Here is a 16,750-nt window from a genome sequence, read left to right as displayed (position 1 = left end):
AGGGCGGAAGTAAAAGCCAGGCCAGCCCCCAGAGCAGCAGCCAATAGCTGGGCCCAGCGGGTAAGGTACATGGCCTGTGATACTGTCCGATAACTACCAGATGTGCAGATTTAACAGGAACATGGGCACCCTTGGTGGGGGAGATCAAACATTCAGAGCTAGCACTTTGCACCATCAGTCTGACACTTTGCATATTGGGCTTACTCTTAGCATAATGGGCTAAGACCCAGCACACAGCAACCCTCCTGGAAAAGCAAAGCCAAGCCTTCCCTCCAAATTTACTTTTCAAATTGTGCAGCCAAGCATCTGGGAACCAGAAAGCTAAGATACAGGTGACATACCACCTGCATGGGTGAACTCCCTTTCTGCCTATTCCTGGCTCCACCTGAGGTCACTCACTAATTGACGACAAAGGCATGGGTGTGGCAGGACTGGCAAGTGGTTATCCCCCATACATGGAGGCCAAGGGGACCCAGGAGGGTGGATGGGGATGGCTGACATAGTCAGGTTGTGAGTGGGGCGAGGTGAAACACATGACCACCACCTCTGCATTGGGGTGGACCCTGGCCTCTCTTACCCAATTCTTGCTCCTGTAACCACTGAGTCATCTTGTTGCAGGGGAGGGCATCCCTCCCATGATAGAGCAGAGGGAAAGAAGAATGAAGTCATGGCTGTGCAGATGGAATGGGACAGCTGCAGCATGGCCAAGAGCTGAAGCCCACAGTGCTACTGGCTTGACATCCCGAGGCAGCCACATTGGGCCATGGGATGCACTGTGACATGATGGAAACATTCAGCAGGCAGGCTGCAGCTGATGCCTTGTGTGCAATTGCCACTTTTCCTCAACAGATCATGTGCCCATTGCCATTTGCAAAGTTGAGCCACCAGACCTGTTCCAGATTCTTCCACCACGTGAGGGAGCCACTGTGGCCGGTACCGGACAAGTTTGCAGTCACTGTGCCATAAGCACCATGCCATGTATCTGTGGAGCAGAGGAAGGCTAGTCAGTGGCCAAATAAAGGCAGTAGTTTGGAGTTGAGCAGCTCCTCAGTAAAATTTCTGTGCACTCAGCTGCAGTATTCTCATGTCGCTGTTGGGGAAAGGGTGAGGGCTGGAGTTTAGTTCCAAGGTCAAGCAGCAAAAGTTCCTAAACTCACAGTGGCAAGTCCCAAGGTAATCTGTCCAAAGATTCAAACCAAGGTCTAGACATATTAGACAATTCAGAGCGGGAGCCACAAAGTCAGTAGTAGTTAGATGTGTTGCTTCCACACAGCAACATCTTTTCTAGCTGCTTACAAACACAGCACTACTCAGGCCACCTATAGCACCATGCACCTACTGGCTGCAGTAGCGTATCTGGGGTGGGACAAGAGTGGGACAGATGCAATTTGCCTGGGTCACAGGGGCACATTTTGACCCCCCCTACCTCTCCCCCCATGCCCAGGCCCCAGCTGAACACCCCTCACCCCCCTCAGCAACCCCCTCACCAAACTCCCCCCATTCACCCTGCCACGCCCATGCCAGCAAAAAAAAAATCAAACCTTTCCCCAAGCGTGACAAGGCCAGCGGCAACACACTGAGGCCAGGGACAAGGCTAGGACAAATATTTGAATTTTTTTTGCTGGTCGGGGGTGTAGCAGGGGGATTTTGGTCGGGGGCTGGGCACAAGGGGTGTCACTTGGTACAGATATGCCCCTGGCTTGCTGGCTGCCTCAGACCTGTTCCTGTAAACACTCATCTTTCCTGTCGATTCTGTCCTGCATAATCTTCTCCTACATTGCATAATGCTGTCCTGTCCTGCATAATCTTCTTCTACATTGCTCAGGGCTGGGGGGGGGGGGGGGGTTTGAGTTTGGCCCATGGGGCTGCTTCTTCCTGTAATACTTCCATGCTGACTCCAAGAGGTTCGTTGGTCATGTTCTGTGTGCTGTATTTTTGCCTATTGTAGGCTTTGACTGGAAAGGTTGATTGCTGTTTCCACGTTTATTCTTTCTTCTCTTGTTCCCCTCAGAGATTGTGCGGTTGACCCAACATGTGTGTTATGCATGGAGTGTTTTCTGGGAAGTATTCATAGAGAACATCGGTACAGGGTTAGTAAAATTGCTAAAATATGTTTTTGATTTTAGTGACATGTTTATTTTAGTATCCACTATTTCTTGGTGAAATCAACTAGTAGTAGATTTTGCTGTAGGACTATTGTTTCATCTTTTCCTTTCCTCCCATTCTCTCAGTAGATAGATCAGTGCTGTGGCAGGTAGGGAATGCTCTCTCTTGCCCAGGCAGTCCTGGGTGTTTTCACACAAGGTATTACATTGATCAAAATGAAGTGTTGGAATTTTTATGAATTAGGAGTTCTACTTTGCAGTTCGTAAGCTTAAATAAGGTAGAATAGGTAGAGGTTTTTTTTTAATTGAATGTAATAGTACACAATAAATGAACATATCTGCCAGTTAGGATGTCATCTCTTATTCTCACAAGTCACTTAGCATTGTCAATTTAATATGAAAACTATCATCAGGTTCATCAAAAGTTTCTACTAGAGCCTTCATCACTAAACAAGCAGTGTGCTAAAAACTGAGACTATGCAATAGATTTTTATTTAATGATACTGGAAGTCAAATTACCATTTGGTTTGCGTTTCTTTACTTTAACCTAAAATTAGAACTAGTATAGATGAATATGTGACTGACAGCACAGTCGTAAGCAGAGTTGTGCTCTTTAATACTCACTGAGGTCAGTGGACTTAGGAAAGGGTAACTCTGCTTAGGTTTGCATTGCAAGTGTCATAAAATAAATTAAAGATATTCTTTCCTGATTCATACAAAACAAAACAATTGTAATGTATAATTTCTTTAGTTGTCTGACTGACTCTGATATATTTTGCTGCTGGCAGGCTGATCCATCCCCACCTTCTGTGGATGCTGCAGAACAAGCAGACACTTGAACTAGAACAGTTTCTGTGGCATTTTACATCTAGTAAAAGTAGAAGGTTGATTCTGCTTGCCTCCTAAAATCAAGGATTCCTTTTTCCCCTGCTGCTGATGTTTAACAGTGTCTCACCCCCTTCCTGGTGTTCCCTAGGGCCTATTGATATATCATACAGAAGGAATTGAATTATGCTATCTGCTTGTGAAATACCTTGTAAGGGGTTTTTCTATGAAGTCTTCCATTGGCCAGCAGCATTGGGAAATTTTATTAGAGCCTTGTCTTCTCAGTTGCTCAAGTTTTTGTTCAGCAAGCAGACTTTATTGTTCATTCCTTTACATAATACTTCAGATGACAACATCTGGTGGAGGAGGTTTTTGTGATTGTGGTGATACTGAAGCTTGGAAGGAAGGTCCTTACTGCCAAAAACATGAACATAACACTTCGGAGACAACAGAAGAAGAGGTAACGATGTACAGTCTTTTTGACATTATGATGTACTGCTGCTATTCAGCAAAAGGGAGTAAAGCTCAGATTTTATTCTTGAGATCTGTCTAATTGTAGGCTTACCTGTACCATATAATAGCACTTCTACAAGTGTGGGCAAAGCTTCCTGCTGAAGGAAGCAGGACTGCCTCAAAACTGCTAATCCAGGAGACTGTATTTTATTTATGGATTTTGTTTATCATTTTGGGAAATTTAATGGAGAGGCAGGTAGCATTACCATAAGCCATGCCATCTTCCTGAAAGTAGTGTTTATTTGTTTAGGAAATTCTTATGGTGCATCTCTAGGAAATTGTTTTATGGGATAAAAAATAATAAAAACAAAACATTAAAAGGTATTAATTAAAATCCACCCTTTAAAAACACATCTTAAAAACAGATTGTTAATAGCTTAGAACAACTCTTTTCAGAGTAAAAAAATAGTGTTTAAGGAAATCAGCCCCTTTAATTAAAAGAATATATTCTTTTTGTGCCCCCTGTACTAGGAAAAAGTTATAAAATGTGATGTCTGGTTAATTTTCTTTCTGTCTTATTTTAGGATCCTCTTGTGCACATGTCAGAAGATATGATAGCAAAAGTTTATAATATTTTTGCTATCATGTTTCAATATGCTGTAGATATACTAACATGGGAAAAAGAAAATGAATTGCCACCAGGATTAGAGACTGTGTAAGTAAAGTTCTGTTTGGGCTTTCAAGATTGGCACAAATGTTCATGTTCAAGGTATTAATTCCATCCCAATTCATACACTGGGTGCAATCCACTGAATTTTTTTTGTGCCTCATTTCCATTTGTATTGACTTGACAAGTACTTAATGTTGAGCTTACCCTTCTATAACATGCTTCTCTTAAGTTGCAGTGGATCTCTCTAATGCTTAGAGAAATGGAATTCTAACTGACTTTTTACATGAAAGAAGTAACTATTTCCCCCTTTTTGTCAACTAAAAATCCTGTCAAAGCTCTGTTTAGACAAGTTGCTAATGCCATATACTTTTGAATAGGTCTGTCTTGATCATTAGTGTTTCTGGATTTTCAAGATGTGTTGTGAATTCATTTTGGAAGTACTGTTTCCAGGCTCAGTTTGGTATATAGCACATTAATTAATAATCTTTAGCTTGTTCACTATCAGCCATCTCTGAGTCAGATTATTTCTCCCATCATGCAGATGAGGCTTAGTTTAGGCTTGACTCAGATGTAACATGAAACCTTATTTTAGCAATGGTTTATTTATGAACCCAGGATTTACCTGCAAATAGTTATTTAGTCCTGTTTGTCTTGGTAAATCCTAGTTTCAGAAACCAAAGAGGTTGAAAAAAAAGAAGAAAAACCTTGCACATAGGAATCTTAAGATTAATTCTGAAAGGTCTGAAAATATATTAAATCACAAAATCTGTAATCAATTTGTAAAAATAAAAATCTGTGCTTTAAAATCTATCAACTTTTGTTACCTATATAGGTACTTTCCTCTAGTGTAAAGAAACTTTGTAGTAAATTAGCACATATATTAATGGGGATATTGCACACTTACACACATCTTTCCTGTGACTAGGTACAGTTATTAATAACATAGAATACATTCACACCAAATGTGTTTTAGCCATGAGGCTTCCTCACTGGTTTAAATTTTTACAATACACACCATACAGTGTTTTTGTTAAAGTTACAACATGGTCAACTAACTATCACCATCTGCAAAGTTATCCCCGATGGTCCTAATTAATTATAACAACACAGAAGTATCCAGTTCATGTAAAAGTTTTTACATCTCATAGATATAAATAATTTAAATATATTTAGACAATAACCTTAAGAATTATATTTTGCTTTTAATTTTGTAAACTACTTACACACTCACAAATTATCTAGACTGTTGGGTTTTTCCCCATTTTTCTTTTTTTAAGATGTTCAGTGCTTTGGTCAGGCGTGTTGTAATTTTAAGAAAAACTTTGTATGATGCATATTGTACAAATGTAAACCACTGTGGAAGGCCTCACAGCCAAAATACATTTTGTATGCATGTATTTTATATAACTTACAGCGCAATCCAGATAGGGGCGAGCTCCACCGGTGGTGCTTTGCTACCTCCAAAGGGGCATTTGATGGTGGAAGGAGGACAGACATAAAAAACCCTCCTACCACCCCAATAGTCCTTTCGGGGAGGCAGACTTACACCACACCATCATGTGCCATAAGTCTGTGGCTGCGGAAGGAGGTGTCCCTGGGCTGGAATTCTGGTACAAATTGGCTAAAGTCAGCTCCACCCTTGGGAATGCCCCTGATCCACCACTCCATGTAACGACATCCAATTGGATGCCAGACATCCGATAGTTCCCCAGTGGCGCCCAGTTCTGCGTTTGACCCTGGATCTGAGTGGTGCCCGCACGCAGTGTCTTTGCTCTCGCTGACAGTGTACACCAGCAATGAGGGGCAAATGCACTGGCACGGGCCTCCACTACTCGCAAATGCTGATCCCCCCCCATCTGGATTGGGCCATTATAACTGTACCACGCTATAGAAAAGATGCTTGTAAGTGTGTGATATCCCCATGTGTAATAGTGTAATTTTACTAAAGAGGTTTTTACATTAGGGGAAGATATCGATATATATAACAAAAGTTGATAGATTTTGATGCGCTGTTTTTAATATTTACATTTTCATTAAAGATTTTTAGCCATTTTGGGATTGAACTTGATATTTCCATATACAGGGTTTCTTCTTTTTTTTCAACCTCTTTTGTTACCTGATTTGATCTATGTCAGGGGTAGGGAACCTGCGGCTCTCCAGATATTCAGGAACTACAATTCCCATCAGCCTCTGTCAGCATGGCCAATTGGCCATGCTGGTAGGGGCTGATGGGAATTGTAGTTCCTGAACATCTGGAGAGCTGCAGGTTCCCTACCCCTGATCTATGTTGACATCTTCCCCTCCCTCTCCCGCCCTTTTTGTCCGTTTTCAATCTTGGTTTTAGCATATTTGTGCTCTCTTCCACCTTCCATGTACAGATGCAACTGCTATCCAGGAAGCCTTGAAGTGTCACCAGCTGCTTTATCAATAGCTGGTGACTCTTCAAATTATGGGCTGTACTCAGACCCAGTTTTTACCTGGCATGCAGGAGCAGAAATGTCTGTGGGTGAGAGGCACTGAAAGGCTAGAGAATTTTTGTCTGCAAGGAGGCTGTGAAGGCAGCAAACAAACCAAGATTAAGCCAGAATGCTGCATTCATATGTAATGTGACGCCATAGTTAAGCCCCCTTCAGATGCTGGTGTAACTAACCATGGTAAGTGGTGTGCCCTGTATTTGGATAATCCAGTAACCATAGTTTAGTTTAATTAGATGTTACATTGAAACAAAGCTAGAGAGTTAAAGCCACTTAGTGATTCTAATCCAAATTTCAAATCTATGATTATGTCAAGATTTTCAGTGATAATAGTGAATTCTGGAATTGAAAAGCCATTATTAAAGCATCCTTGTCTTATTAAAAACTTCAGATTAAAGGTTTTTAATGAGATATGATAAATTGGGGCTTATGGTTGTCAATTATAAAAATCCAATACAAATAATGATACAATTCAGAGAGTTTTGAGAGACGGTGGTATTTACACTGTAAGGCTGTCAAACATTCATGATTTTATTGGCTACTTTGCTGTGTTGCTTTATAGAGTCCAGTATAACTGCTCTTTATTGGAGCCTCTCTAAGTCTAATGGTGCCAAAGAAGATTCCTGGGTTCATCTAAATTGTTATGAATACTAAATGCAGGTATTGTCTTTACAGTGAGAAGAGCGATACCTACTACTGCATGCTTTTTAATGATGAAGTTCACACGTATGAACAAGTTATTTATACTCTTCAAAAAGCTGTAAATTGTACTCAAAAGGAGGCCATTGCTTTTGCCACAACTGTGGACCGAGATGTAAGTAATTTTGTTAGACTCATTTTGTAATGATGGCCAAAATCAAGAGGTCTAGTGAGTTTAACATATTTGGTCTTTTCAACTGACTGATTAAAGTCTTCTTGGATGAACTGAGATGACTGGACAGTTATTAAAACAACACTCCAGTACAGTTCAAAGCTTAGTTGTTCTTGCTGAAATTGGCCCTTTTCTAGAGCAGGCTCTTTTATGTGTAGGTTAGCCCCTCCTTTGAAAAGCATGCTATGAAAGTTGGGACATTTTTCTTATTGGATGCCTTCCCAGGCTGACATTCTTTGGCAGTACATTGTAATCTATAATCACTGCAACAAGTAATTGCATGCATCTCTGGGTAGTTCTCCTTTGAAGCATACCATCATTCTAACATGGTATACCCAGAAGTGTTTTTCAGCTTGTCTCTGGCAATGGACCGCAGGAGTAATGCCTCCAGCATTAAGACACTGAATGTTTTTTTTTTAAAAAAAGCATGATTTTTCTGCCGCTGAAGATAATTGTTACATAGATCACATGGCTACTGCGAAAAGCGGGGAACGCTCCAGTACAATAAAAGAAAGAGAATTTTTTAAATATGCTCAGGAATCAGTTTATTAGGCACAGTGACTTCCAATTAAGAGTCTTCATCACAGGCAATTTAACTAAGTTTTTGAGGAACTGCTTATGCTTATCAGATAAAATATTAGAAATTTAAGTCAAAGAATTGATTCACAGTGCATAGCCTGTAACATCTAGTAAACTGAAATTCTTGATGTGGCATCAGTATTTCTCTGTTCTCCAAAATGGCAGCCATTGGATAGAGACAGGGGGACATGTAAATACAATTATGTCATCCCACACAATTTAGTTTACTGGGTATTATGTTGAAAGAAGGGGAGGAAATGTGGACTGCTGCTGTTTGTGACAGCTACATAATATCTGTAACATGTAGTTTCTATGGATATGTATTATTGCTCCCTGAATAAATGTCAAGTGCTAATAACAGAAATATATGCAGTGGGATGCTGCCTGTAATCCTGGTTGAGTTGCTCATGACAGCATCCTGTCACTCAGTAGAGGGGAAGGTTATTAAAATGTAGAAAATATGTAGAAAAATAACTAGGGTTGTAGTGTAATCTGTAGCCCTGACTACTTTGGCTCAGATAGGGTGCCTCCATGTAATCATAGGGTAAATTGTATTCCTTAGATTTCTCACTAGTTTTTGTGCCAAGTGCCTTTAAAAGTAGCTCACAAGGATACAAATTACATCGCAGTTCCTCTTGAGGAAGTGATTATCAAGCCCATTTTAAATATGATGCTGGTAGGGCAAAATAATGTATCTATCCATCTTCACAAGATCCCAGTACCTTATTTCAACTGGGATGTTGCCTGTGCAAAACAACTGATAAGCTTAGCACCTCAGTAGGATTTTTCTTATAACATCACCATTCTGTAAATTTACTATTTTATGACTATCCTGACAAATTAGCTAAATTGCATTCATAGGCTTGGAGGGGGGGGGGAGGGGGGCTGAAGCCCCGGGCACAACTTCAGAAGATCATGTGTTGGGGGGGGGACTTAACTGACCCTTCCTCCCCCCCCAGGAGTGAGTGAGGAGTTGCTGCTGTGGCCACCAGTTGGTTAATTCTCTGCTGCCAGCAGCCAGCTGCCCGTGGCCCTGTGTCCCATGCCCCTTAGTCCCTCCCACCCTACCTTAAGGAGAAAGGGACAAAGTAATGCTGAGACTGGCCATTGAGGGGCTGCTGAAGGCATACAGTATGCAGCGGGGAACTGAGCCGCCAGGTGGGCTCGCCACAGTGGCGTACCTAGACAAACTGGAGCCCTGGGCAAAACCTGTGTTTGATGCACCCGCCCCAATGGGCGGCCACCCTCTCCCACCGTGACCAAACAATGATTTTTTCCACCAGGTCGTTTCAGAGTCACCATCACATCATAGAACATGCCCCAACTCACAAATCTGAACAAAGCAATAGGCCATGCCACACAGCAGAAATATTTTTTGAAAACATTTTCAAAATGCTTTCAAAATGTTTTATTACTGCTATGAAAACATTTTATGGTGTTGTATCCAGTCCCCCCAATTGGGGGAAACAGCATCACTTTCAATGTTATTTAAACTGCGGACCCCAGATTCTCCCTTTAAGGTGGATTTAAAAGGAGAATCTGGGCTCCCTAGTTTAAACAAGTGATGCTGGAATCCACCCCCAAACAGTATTATTTTCAATGGTGTTTAAACTAGGGACCCCAGATTCTCCCTTTAAATCCATCTTAAAGGGAGAATCTGGGGTCTCCAGTTTATGCAGTTAAACCACCCCAGTTAAAAGTGATGCTGTTTTGGGGTGGTTTATCCCCCATCCTGAAACAGCATCACTTTCAATGTTTAAACTGGGGACCTCAGATTCTTCCTTTAAATCCATGCTGAAGGGGGTGGATTTAATAATAATAATAATAATAATAATAATAATAATAATAATAATAATAATAATAATAATAATAATAATTTTTATTAGACATTGAGAGAATAAAAGAAAGAAAGAAAACAAGCATTGGCAGGAAGAGGGTGGAAATCTGGGGAAATCTGGGGAAATTTAGGGGGTGCCTGCTGTCAGGGGTGCAATTATTAAGATAGCAGCACCAAAATCTTCAGAGTATCTTCATGAGACCGTACTGATGTATCTTCATGAGACTCTACTGATGATACCACCCAGGTTTGGTGAAGTTTGGTTCAGGGGGTCCAAAGTTATGGACCCTCAAAGGTGTAGCCCACATCTCCTATTAGCTCCCATTGGAAACAATGGGGGATGGGGCACTACCTTTGGGAGTCCTTAACTTTGGACTCCCTAAACCAAACCTCACCAAACCTGGGTGATATCATCAGGAGAGTCTCCTGAAAAAATCCCTGAATTTTTGGTGCTGCTAGCCTAGAAACTGCGCCCTCTGCAGGCCAAAAATGGAAAAACACTGAAAATACAAAAAATCCCACAAACGAACCTGCATTTTTTGTGCCCCTCACAAGGGGGCACCCTGGGCAGCTGCCAACTTTGCCCAATGGAAGGAATGCCTCTGACTTGCCAGGACACTTGCTGAGGTCGGGATGGTGGTTTTCCTCAGCAGGAACTTGCCTTCCCTGCTGGCACTCTTCAAGAAGGTTGAGGACTTAGGGGGGCAGGAAGGGCGTGTTCCTAGCCCAGCCTGAGCTTTGCTGTCCTTGCTGACTCAGGGAAGAATGGGGGGGGGGGGGTAGTGCATGTGTCTTTAAGAAGTTGGTGGGCTGAAAAAGCAAGGTAACCCCCCTCCCCCAGCAACTCACGCCCTGCCCATTTTACCTTTCAATTGATTTAATCCTATTGTTCTGTGCTAGTGGGGCTTACATAAGAGCCTAAGAAAGAGCCTGCTGGATTAGACCAGAGTCCATCTAGTCCAGCACTCGGGACTCAGATTTGCTGAGAAGGGAGTGAATGACAACACAATTAGGGTTGCTTGGTTCTCCCCTGCCCCACCCCAGACTCCACTGCCCCAGTGTGGAGGCCACACTGGGGCTGTGGAGTCCAACTGGGGGGGGGGGGGCAGTTTCAGTGCTTGCCCTAAGTGCCAGTTTTTGTAGCTACACCCTTAACTTCATGTATGAACTTTCCACTATGATACGTCACATCAGTATATTCAAAGCATACCTGTACATTTTATCAAATGTTTTAAACTTTAATAATTGTAATATCCTTACTGCTTTAAACACTTCCTACACTTTCTACTCCTGTGTGAGTATGACCTTCTATTCCATTGTCAGTGTCAACCATAGCATTACAATTGTATCAATGCTAGCTCTAGCCATGGTTAACTTTTAGCTAGGTTTTTTTCTTTAGAAATATGATTCATGCTAACGTCAGTACAGATGTAATATGACATCATGGTTTATATGGAGAAGTCAGTGAGTGACCAGGAGATGGAATTTTCTGGGCAGGGAGGCTGCAATCTTGTTCTCACTCTGAAACAGGATATTATTTCTGTGCTGGTTCTTAGTATATTGTTAGAATAATCAGGGTAGATGTTTGTTTAATGTAAAGTAGTATGACATTTTCTCATTCAAAAATGGGAAGTGTAGATGGTGAAACCATTATTTACATTTAAATGTACTACTGAAATGTAGCATTTAAAGTTCTTTACACTTTTAATGGCATTAACATGTATTTAACAGGGACGCAGGTCTGTTCGCTATGGTGACTTTCAGTACTGTGATCAGGCCAAATCAGTGATAGTGGTAAGTAACAGCTTCATTTCCCTTCACCATATAGCATGAATTGGAACTTCAGCATTCTTGTCATATCTTTCTAAACTATGTAATACCTTTTTAAAAACTGAAATGTTAAGAATATATTTTGGGGAATGGGTGACCTGTTCTAAAGCCTGATGGTTCATTCATTCTTCTAAATTATATCCCCTAGAGTTCAGTTTGGGAATAAAATACACTGGAGTAACATAACAGAGACAAATTTCCAAGTAAACATGAATGGGATGAGCCTGACAAGTATCTAACTCCAGTTAGCTTGTGCCATAAGAATTTGCTCTGAGGTGAATAAATTACCACTTCAGTCTAATAAATATGTTACATTTGGGAAAGCAGACTGCAGCAAATTCATCCTCTGCTATATCAGGAATTATGTATGCAGAGGTGTTCTGCTTGTATACTTTCTCAGAGCTACATTCACAGTTTGGCACTTGACTGGGAATCAAACATTCTGTGATTTATATCCGCTTGGTCCTGTTGGTTTTTGTAGTAGGGACCCCTGTTAAAGAAAGAGCCTCCGATTTTTCATAAACAAGTTGTATGTTGTCAATGATGACAGTTTGAAGTGACAGATAGTGATGTGAAGCAGTATGCTGGTTGTAATCACATCTTTTAAATAAAGCAGAAATAATGCTAGAAATTGAATTGTGTGTATTGTAAGGAGGGCAAATTACAACTTAATCAGCAGAAAACTAAAATCATGGCTTTTGCCAAAAGGCTTAAGTACCACTCATGGAGCATCAATGGTCAAATTCTTAAGTTCAGCCCTTCGAGTACCAGAATGTGTTTCTAATGCTAGACCTTGTGTGTAGAAACAGGTCTCATATGAGTGGAGGCTAGAGCATCAGTGGCTATATTTAATTACTGACAGATTATTTTTTCAGCCACTTGGCCCTGCCCCATTGACTTTAAATGATGATTTTCAATCTAAATGGAAGCCGGCAGTGATAACCAAAATCTTAAATTGGGTTTTTCTTCACAACTTTTATTTAACATGGGCTATGAACAGGACAGCATGTGGCAGATTGGGAGTGCCAGCTGGATTTAGCAAGGTCTCCAGTCTTTATTGCCAGTGAATCTAATAGATACTCTATCTCTCCTATGGCGTACTTAACTAATCTTGAAATGCCTAAACAATAGAGAGCCTTTACACTGGCCCAGGCCAAACCCTCCCCTTTGCTGTCCTGGGAAGCCAGTACAGGAAGACCCCTTATCCAGAGAGAAAATGTCCCTGTGGATCTGGGCACAAAGAAACAGTAGACCATGTACTTCTCTACTGTTTGATTTACAAAAATACATGCATCAGTTTTATTTCACCATTGTTGTATGGATTCTTTATCCTATGCTGATCAATGACTGTAATAAAAAATTGATTGATTAAACTATATGTGCGATGATAGAATGATTTCAGCTGTTCCTGAAGTGGTTCTCTATTCATGTTCTAAACAGAATTCCAGTTTTATACATTGTGTGAAAAAGCTGAAGGCATGTCATACTTTTTCATTGGGCAAATTTACTGTTTAAAAATCCAGAAAATTAGATTGCTGTGGATGTTTTTAATACATGTGTTATACAAAATTGATCTGAAAAGTGCTGTCTGATTTGGTGTTCCCCCGCCCCTTTTTTCCTTAAGAGAAATACCAGTCGCCAGACTAAGCCACTGAAGGTTCAAGTCATGCATTCATCTATTGTTGCCCATCAAAGCTTTGGTTTGAAGCTTCTAACTTGGCTCAGCAATATTATCGGATATTCAGGTATTGGAATTTAACATGTTTGTGAAGTGTGCAACTTATATGATTGAAGACTAAAATACATAATCTTTTTGGGACAGAACTGCATGCACAACAGCATTTTTTCTTCCACAGTGTATTGAAAATGTATATAGCTTTGGCAGTGGTCCTTGTGAACATGATATAAATAGTCCCCCAAATGTATTCATGTTCTTCAAAGGTGCTATGTAGCCAAAGCATGAGCAGTAAACTTTTATACAGTCTTTGCACATAATTTTTGCACATAATTTGCATCAAATTATACAGTCTTTGCACATAATTTTCCTCTAATTTATATATTTCATGGAAGTGGAGTCTTATTTTGAGTGAGGTGACTGTTACATTGTGGAAAACCTAATTTGCCAAATCAACACTAATTTGATTGATCAGTCAAAATTAAACCAGTTAATACTTCCTATTTTAGGTTACAGGCAGGCCTCAAAGGTGCCTTAGGGCCCCATCTAAAGTGAGAGGACTGAAAGTGTGCCTGGAAATGGCACAGCCTCACACAGGTGCATTTGCCCTCCCCAAGGTACTTACCCTGGCAGCCCTACTGCCACAAACTCTGAAGGTCCAGTGGAGGGCAGTGGAGGGGGGGTCCTCAGAAATGAGCCAACAGTTGGCTTCTTCCCACAGATTCGGGCTAGTTGCGTGGTGCTCCAGCCTTGAACTTATTCTACCCTTTGGATGGCATATGTCTTTAAAATCCTGTGGGGCTTTCCAGCGGCAGGGGGAGTTTTGGGGCTTTTCCAAGCTCCCTGTGCTGCTGGAAAGCCCTGTTGGAAGTGATAGGGCGGTGCCACATTGGTACTGCATCCCACCACCTCCGGGTTTGGAGCTGTTAATTCCAAACTGGATACATTGATGAAAGGTTTTCATTTAAAGTTAGACAGGGAATATTCATCCCTGTTAGCTTTTATATCATTCTGTTGACCTTTCTGTACTTGCACATTGGCTACAGCTAGTACTGAGGACTAGCAGTTTTGGTCTTGTTTGAACAGGCACTATTTTTACTGGAGGAGTAAAGTCAGCAGGTTGGGACTGGACTTCTGAAGGGAGGGCCTTAAGGTTCTGTTTTGTGTGCTTCAGTATGCATGTGTGGCTGCTGATTTGGATCTCCAGAGCTTTGGGGTTGGATGCCATCAATATGCAGATGATGGTCACCTGTATATTTAAATATCTGAGCTTTTAGACGTTTCTATCTCAGTTCTGAGGAATATTTTGGGGCTGTGGTCAAGCGTCTAAGACAGACTGTGAGCTGAATCTAGCCAAGACCAAATATATGCTGACCAGGAAGGCTGTGGCTTTGGAGGGACAGGATCTATTTGTTTGGGTTGGAGTAGAGTTGGTGTTTGCAGCTTCAACATTCCCATGGACCCAGCTCTGTTGCTTGAAAAGCAGATTGTTGTAGTAGTGAAGTGCTTTTTATTACCTGTGTTTGGTTTGCTAGTTTGGGCATTTTGTTGACTTGTGCAATCTGGTCATGGTGATCCATGCTTTTGTAACCTCATGGTTGGTCTCTTGTAACACATACATGGTGCTGTCCTTAAAGATAGCTTGGAAACAACAGTTATTCCAGAATGCGGCAGCTTTGTTATTGTTCAGGAGCTGGCTGAAGGAAACTCATCTTGCCTTTTTTAAAACAGCGACATTGGCTGTCAGTTTGTTTCAGAGTTCAGTTCAGGATGTCCTTTAGTTGCCAACTTCTGGTTGTCCCCCAACTTATGATTGCTTGTTTGGCTCCCATCTTGTCAAACGAATTCCCTCAGGAGGTGAGGAATGTGCTGTTATCCTTAACGGTCTTTAGGGTATGCAGTAAGGTCATTTTATTTGCTAGAGGTTTAATGAAGTTTGATCTACAGATGTTTTCTTGATGTGTGTGTGGAGGTGTTAATAGGGTTTATTGTATTATATATGATTATGACCTGGAAGTATGTCACCTTGAACCACAGGGAAAAGGTGAAGTATAAATATTTTGATGTAAGTACAAAATTATTCATGAATAGAAATTTGATTTCTAAAGTAAATTTGTTCATTCTTACTTCTTCTGTCTTAAAATGCACTCAGATGGTCTTCGAAGAATATTGTGTCAAGTTGGCTTACAGGAAGGACCAGAGGGAGAAAATTCTTCTCTTGTGGATAAGCTAATGCTGTCTGATTCTAAACTCTGGAAAGGTGAGGTATTCCATGTTTTGAAGAAAATAAATTACAGTGTAACTCTACAGGTGGGGACCACATACATACTTCCTCCATATAGCTAAAGCACCATGTGTCACAGAATCACAGCAAACAGCAACAGGGAAGAGAGGGCTTGTGCAGACCAGGCTATCCAATCCAAGGCATTTACCAGGCAATCTCTAATGAATAGGGGACACTTTAAATAGGGAAGTACTACACATGAGACCATAGGGCATAAGGGTAGAGTTTATATAACATCCAACTGTGCCCAGCAGTGCTCTAAACCAAACCAAATGTTGCACTCCCAGAGAGATGGAACAGTGAAGCTGATTGGCCGTGATTTGTATTGGGTATTGCTTGATGTGGTGTCATGTTTTAACTGATGTCTACTGTCCAGTGTTTCGCTTCTGCCCCTGTTATGTAATCCTCAATGTGCCATACACAATAGAAAGGCTTCCATTTTGAATAAGAAATATTCTAAGGCCTCAATGGGCTCCTTAACTAATTTCACTGTTGGGATGTGGGATCCTAACCAGTGATGGGATTCAAAAATTTTAGTAACAGGTTCCGATGGTGGTGGGATTCAAACAGTGGCGTAGCGCCAATGGGGCTGGGCGGGGCACGACGGGGGCATGACCAGGCATTCCGGGGATGGGGCAAGGATGCAGGGTGCGTGCGCCCCAGGTGCAATTCCCCTTCGCCCCGCCTCTAGATTCAAATAATGACTGTTTAAAGTATTAAAAAAGCAATATACCGTATGGTAGTGTATTATTTCTTTTTTATATAATTATATTGATTGATTTTAAATAATAATATAAGTAAGGAGAGAAACCAAAAACTGTTTACAATTGTTAACATATTACAAACGTATCTAATTGTCTATCTCTCTCAACACCCCCAACTAAAACATTCTATGTTGCCTCCCTCCTTCCCATATTTCCCTCCCTCCCTACTTTCTACTTCCCCTTCAGATTCCTATAACTACTTTATCTATTCCTCTTGAAAGAAAACTAACAGAGGGAGAGATCCAAAATCCTTAATCTAAAAGAGTAGTTTAACTCCTCTCTTTCCAATATAAATTTCAAGGGGAAAAAAGAAAATGAAAAATCTTTACCTATAATACTTTCCCAACCTTTATACCAATGAACAAAAAAAATAGAATTACTAT

The 16,750-nt window shown here is 41.1% G+C and overlaps 1 protein-coding gene across 2 annotated transcripts in view; it reads left to right on the top strand.

Annotated features, from left to right (window-relative positions):
* Nucleotides 1-16,750, top strand: part of UBR2 (ubiquitin protein ligase E3 component n-recognin 2) — a 72,194-nt gene that overhangs the window by 7,264 nt on the left and 48,180 nt on the right. For both annotated transcript variants that reach the window (XM_048511727.1, XM_048512545.1), the window contains exons 3-9: nucleotides 2,012-2,090; nucleotides 3,277-3,390; nucleotides 3,968-4,098; nucleotides 7,203-7,341; nucleotides 11,546-11,608; nucleotides 13,269-13,389; nucleotides 15,472-15,579. In XM_048511727.1, coding sequence (XP_048367684.1) covers nucleotides 2,012-2,090; nucleotides 3,277-3,390; nucleotides 3,968-4,098; nucleotides 7,203-7,341; nucleotides 11,546-11,608; nucleotides 13,269-13,389; nucleotides 15,472-15,579 — 755 coding nt within the window. The remainder of the gene's footprint in view (nucleotides 1-2,011; nucleotides 2,091-3,276; nucleotides 3,391-3,967; nucleotides 4,099-7,202; nucleotides 7,342-11,545; nucleotides 11,609-13,268; nucleotides 13,390-15,471; nucleotides 15,580-16,750) is intronic.

Source organism: Sphaerodactylus townsendi, linkage group LG01, assembly GCF_021028975.2.
Source record: "Sphaerodactylus townsendi isolate TG3544 linkage group LG01, MPM_Stown_v2.3, whole genome shotgun sequence".
Taxonomy (NCBI): Eukaryota; Metazoa; Chordata; class Lepidosauria; order Squamata; family Sphaerodactylidae; genus Sphaerodactylus; species Sphaerodactylus townsendi.
Note: the sequence above shows the minus strand (reverse complement) of the source record. Positions and strands in the feature narration are given on the sequence as shown.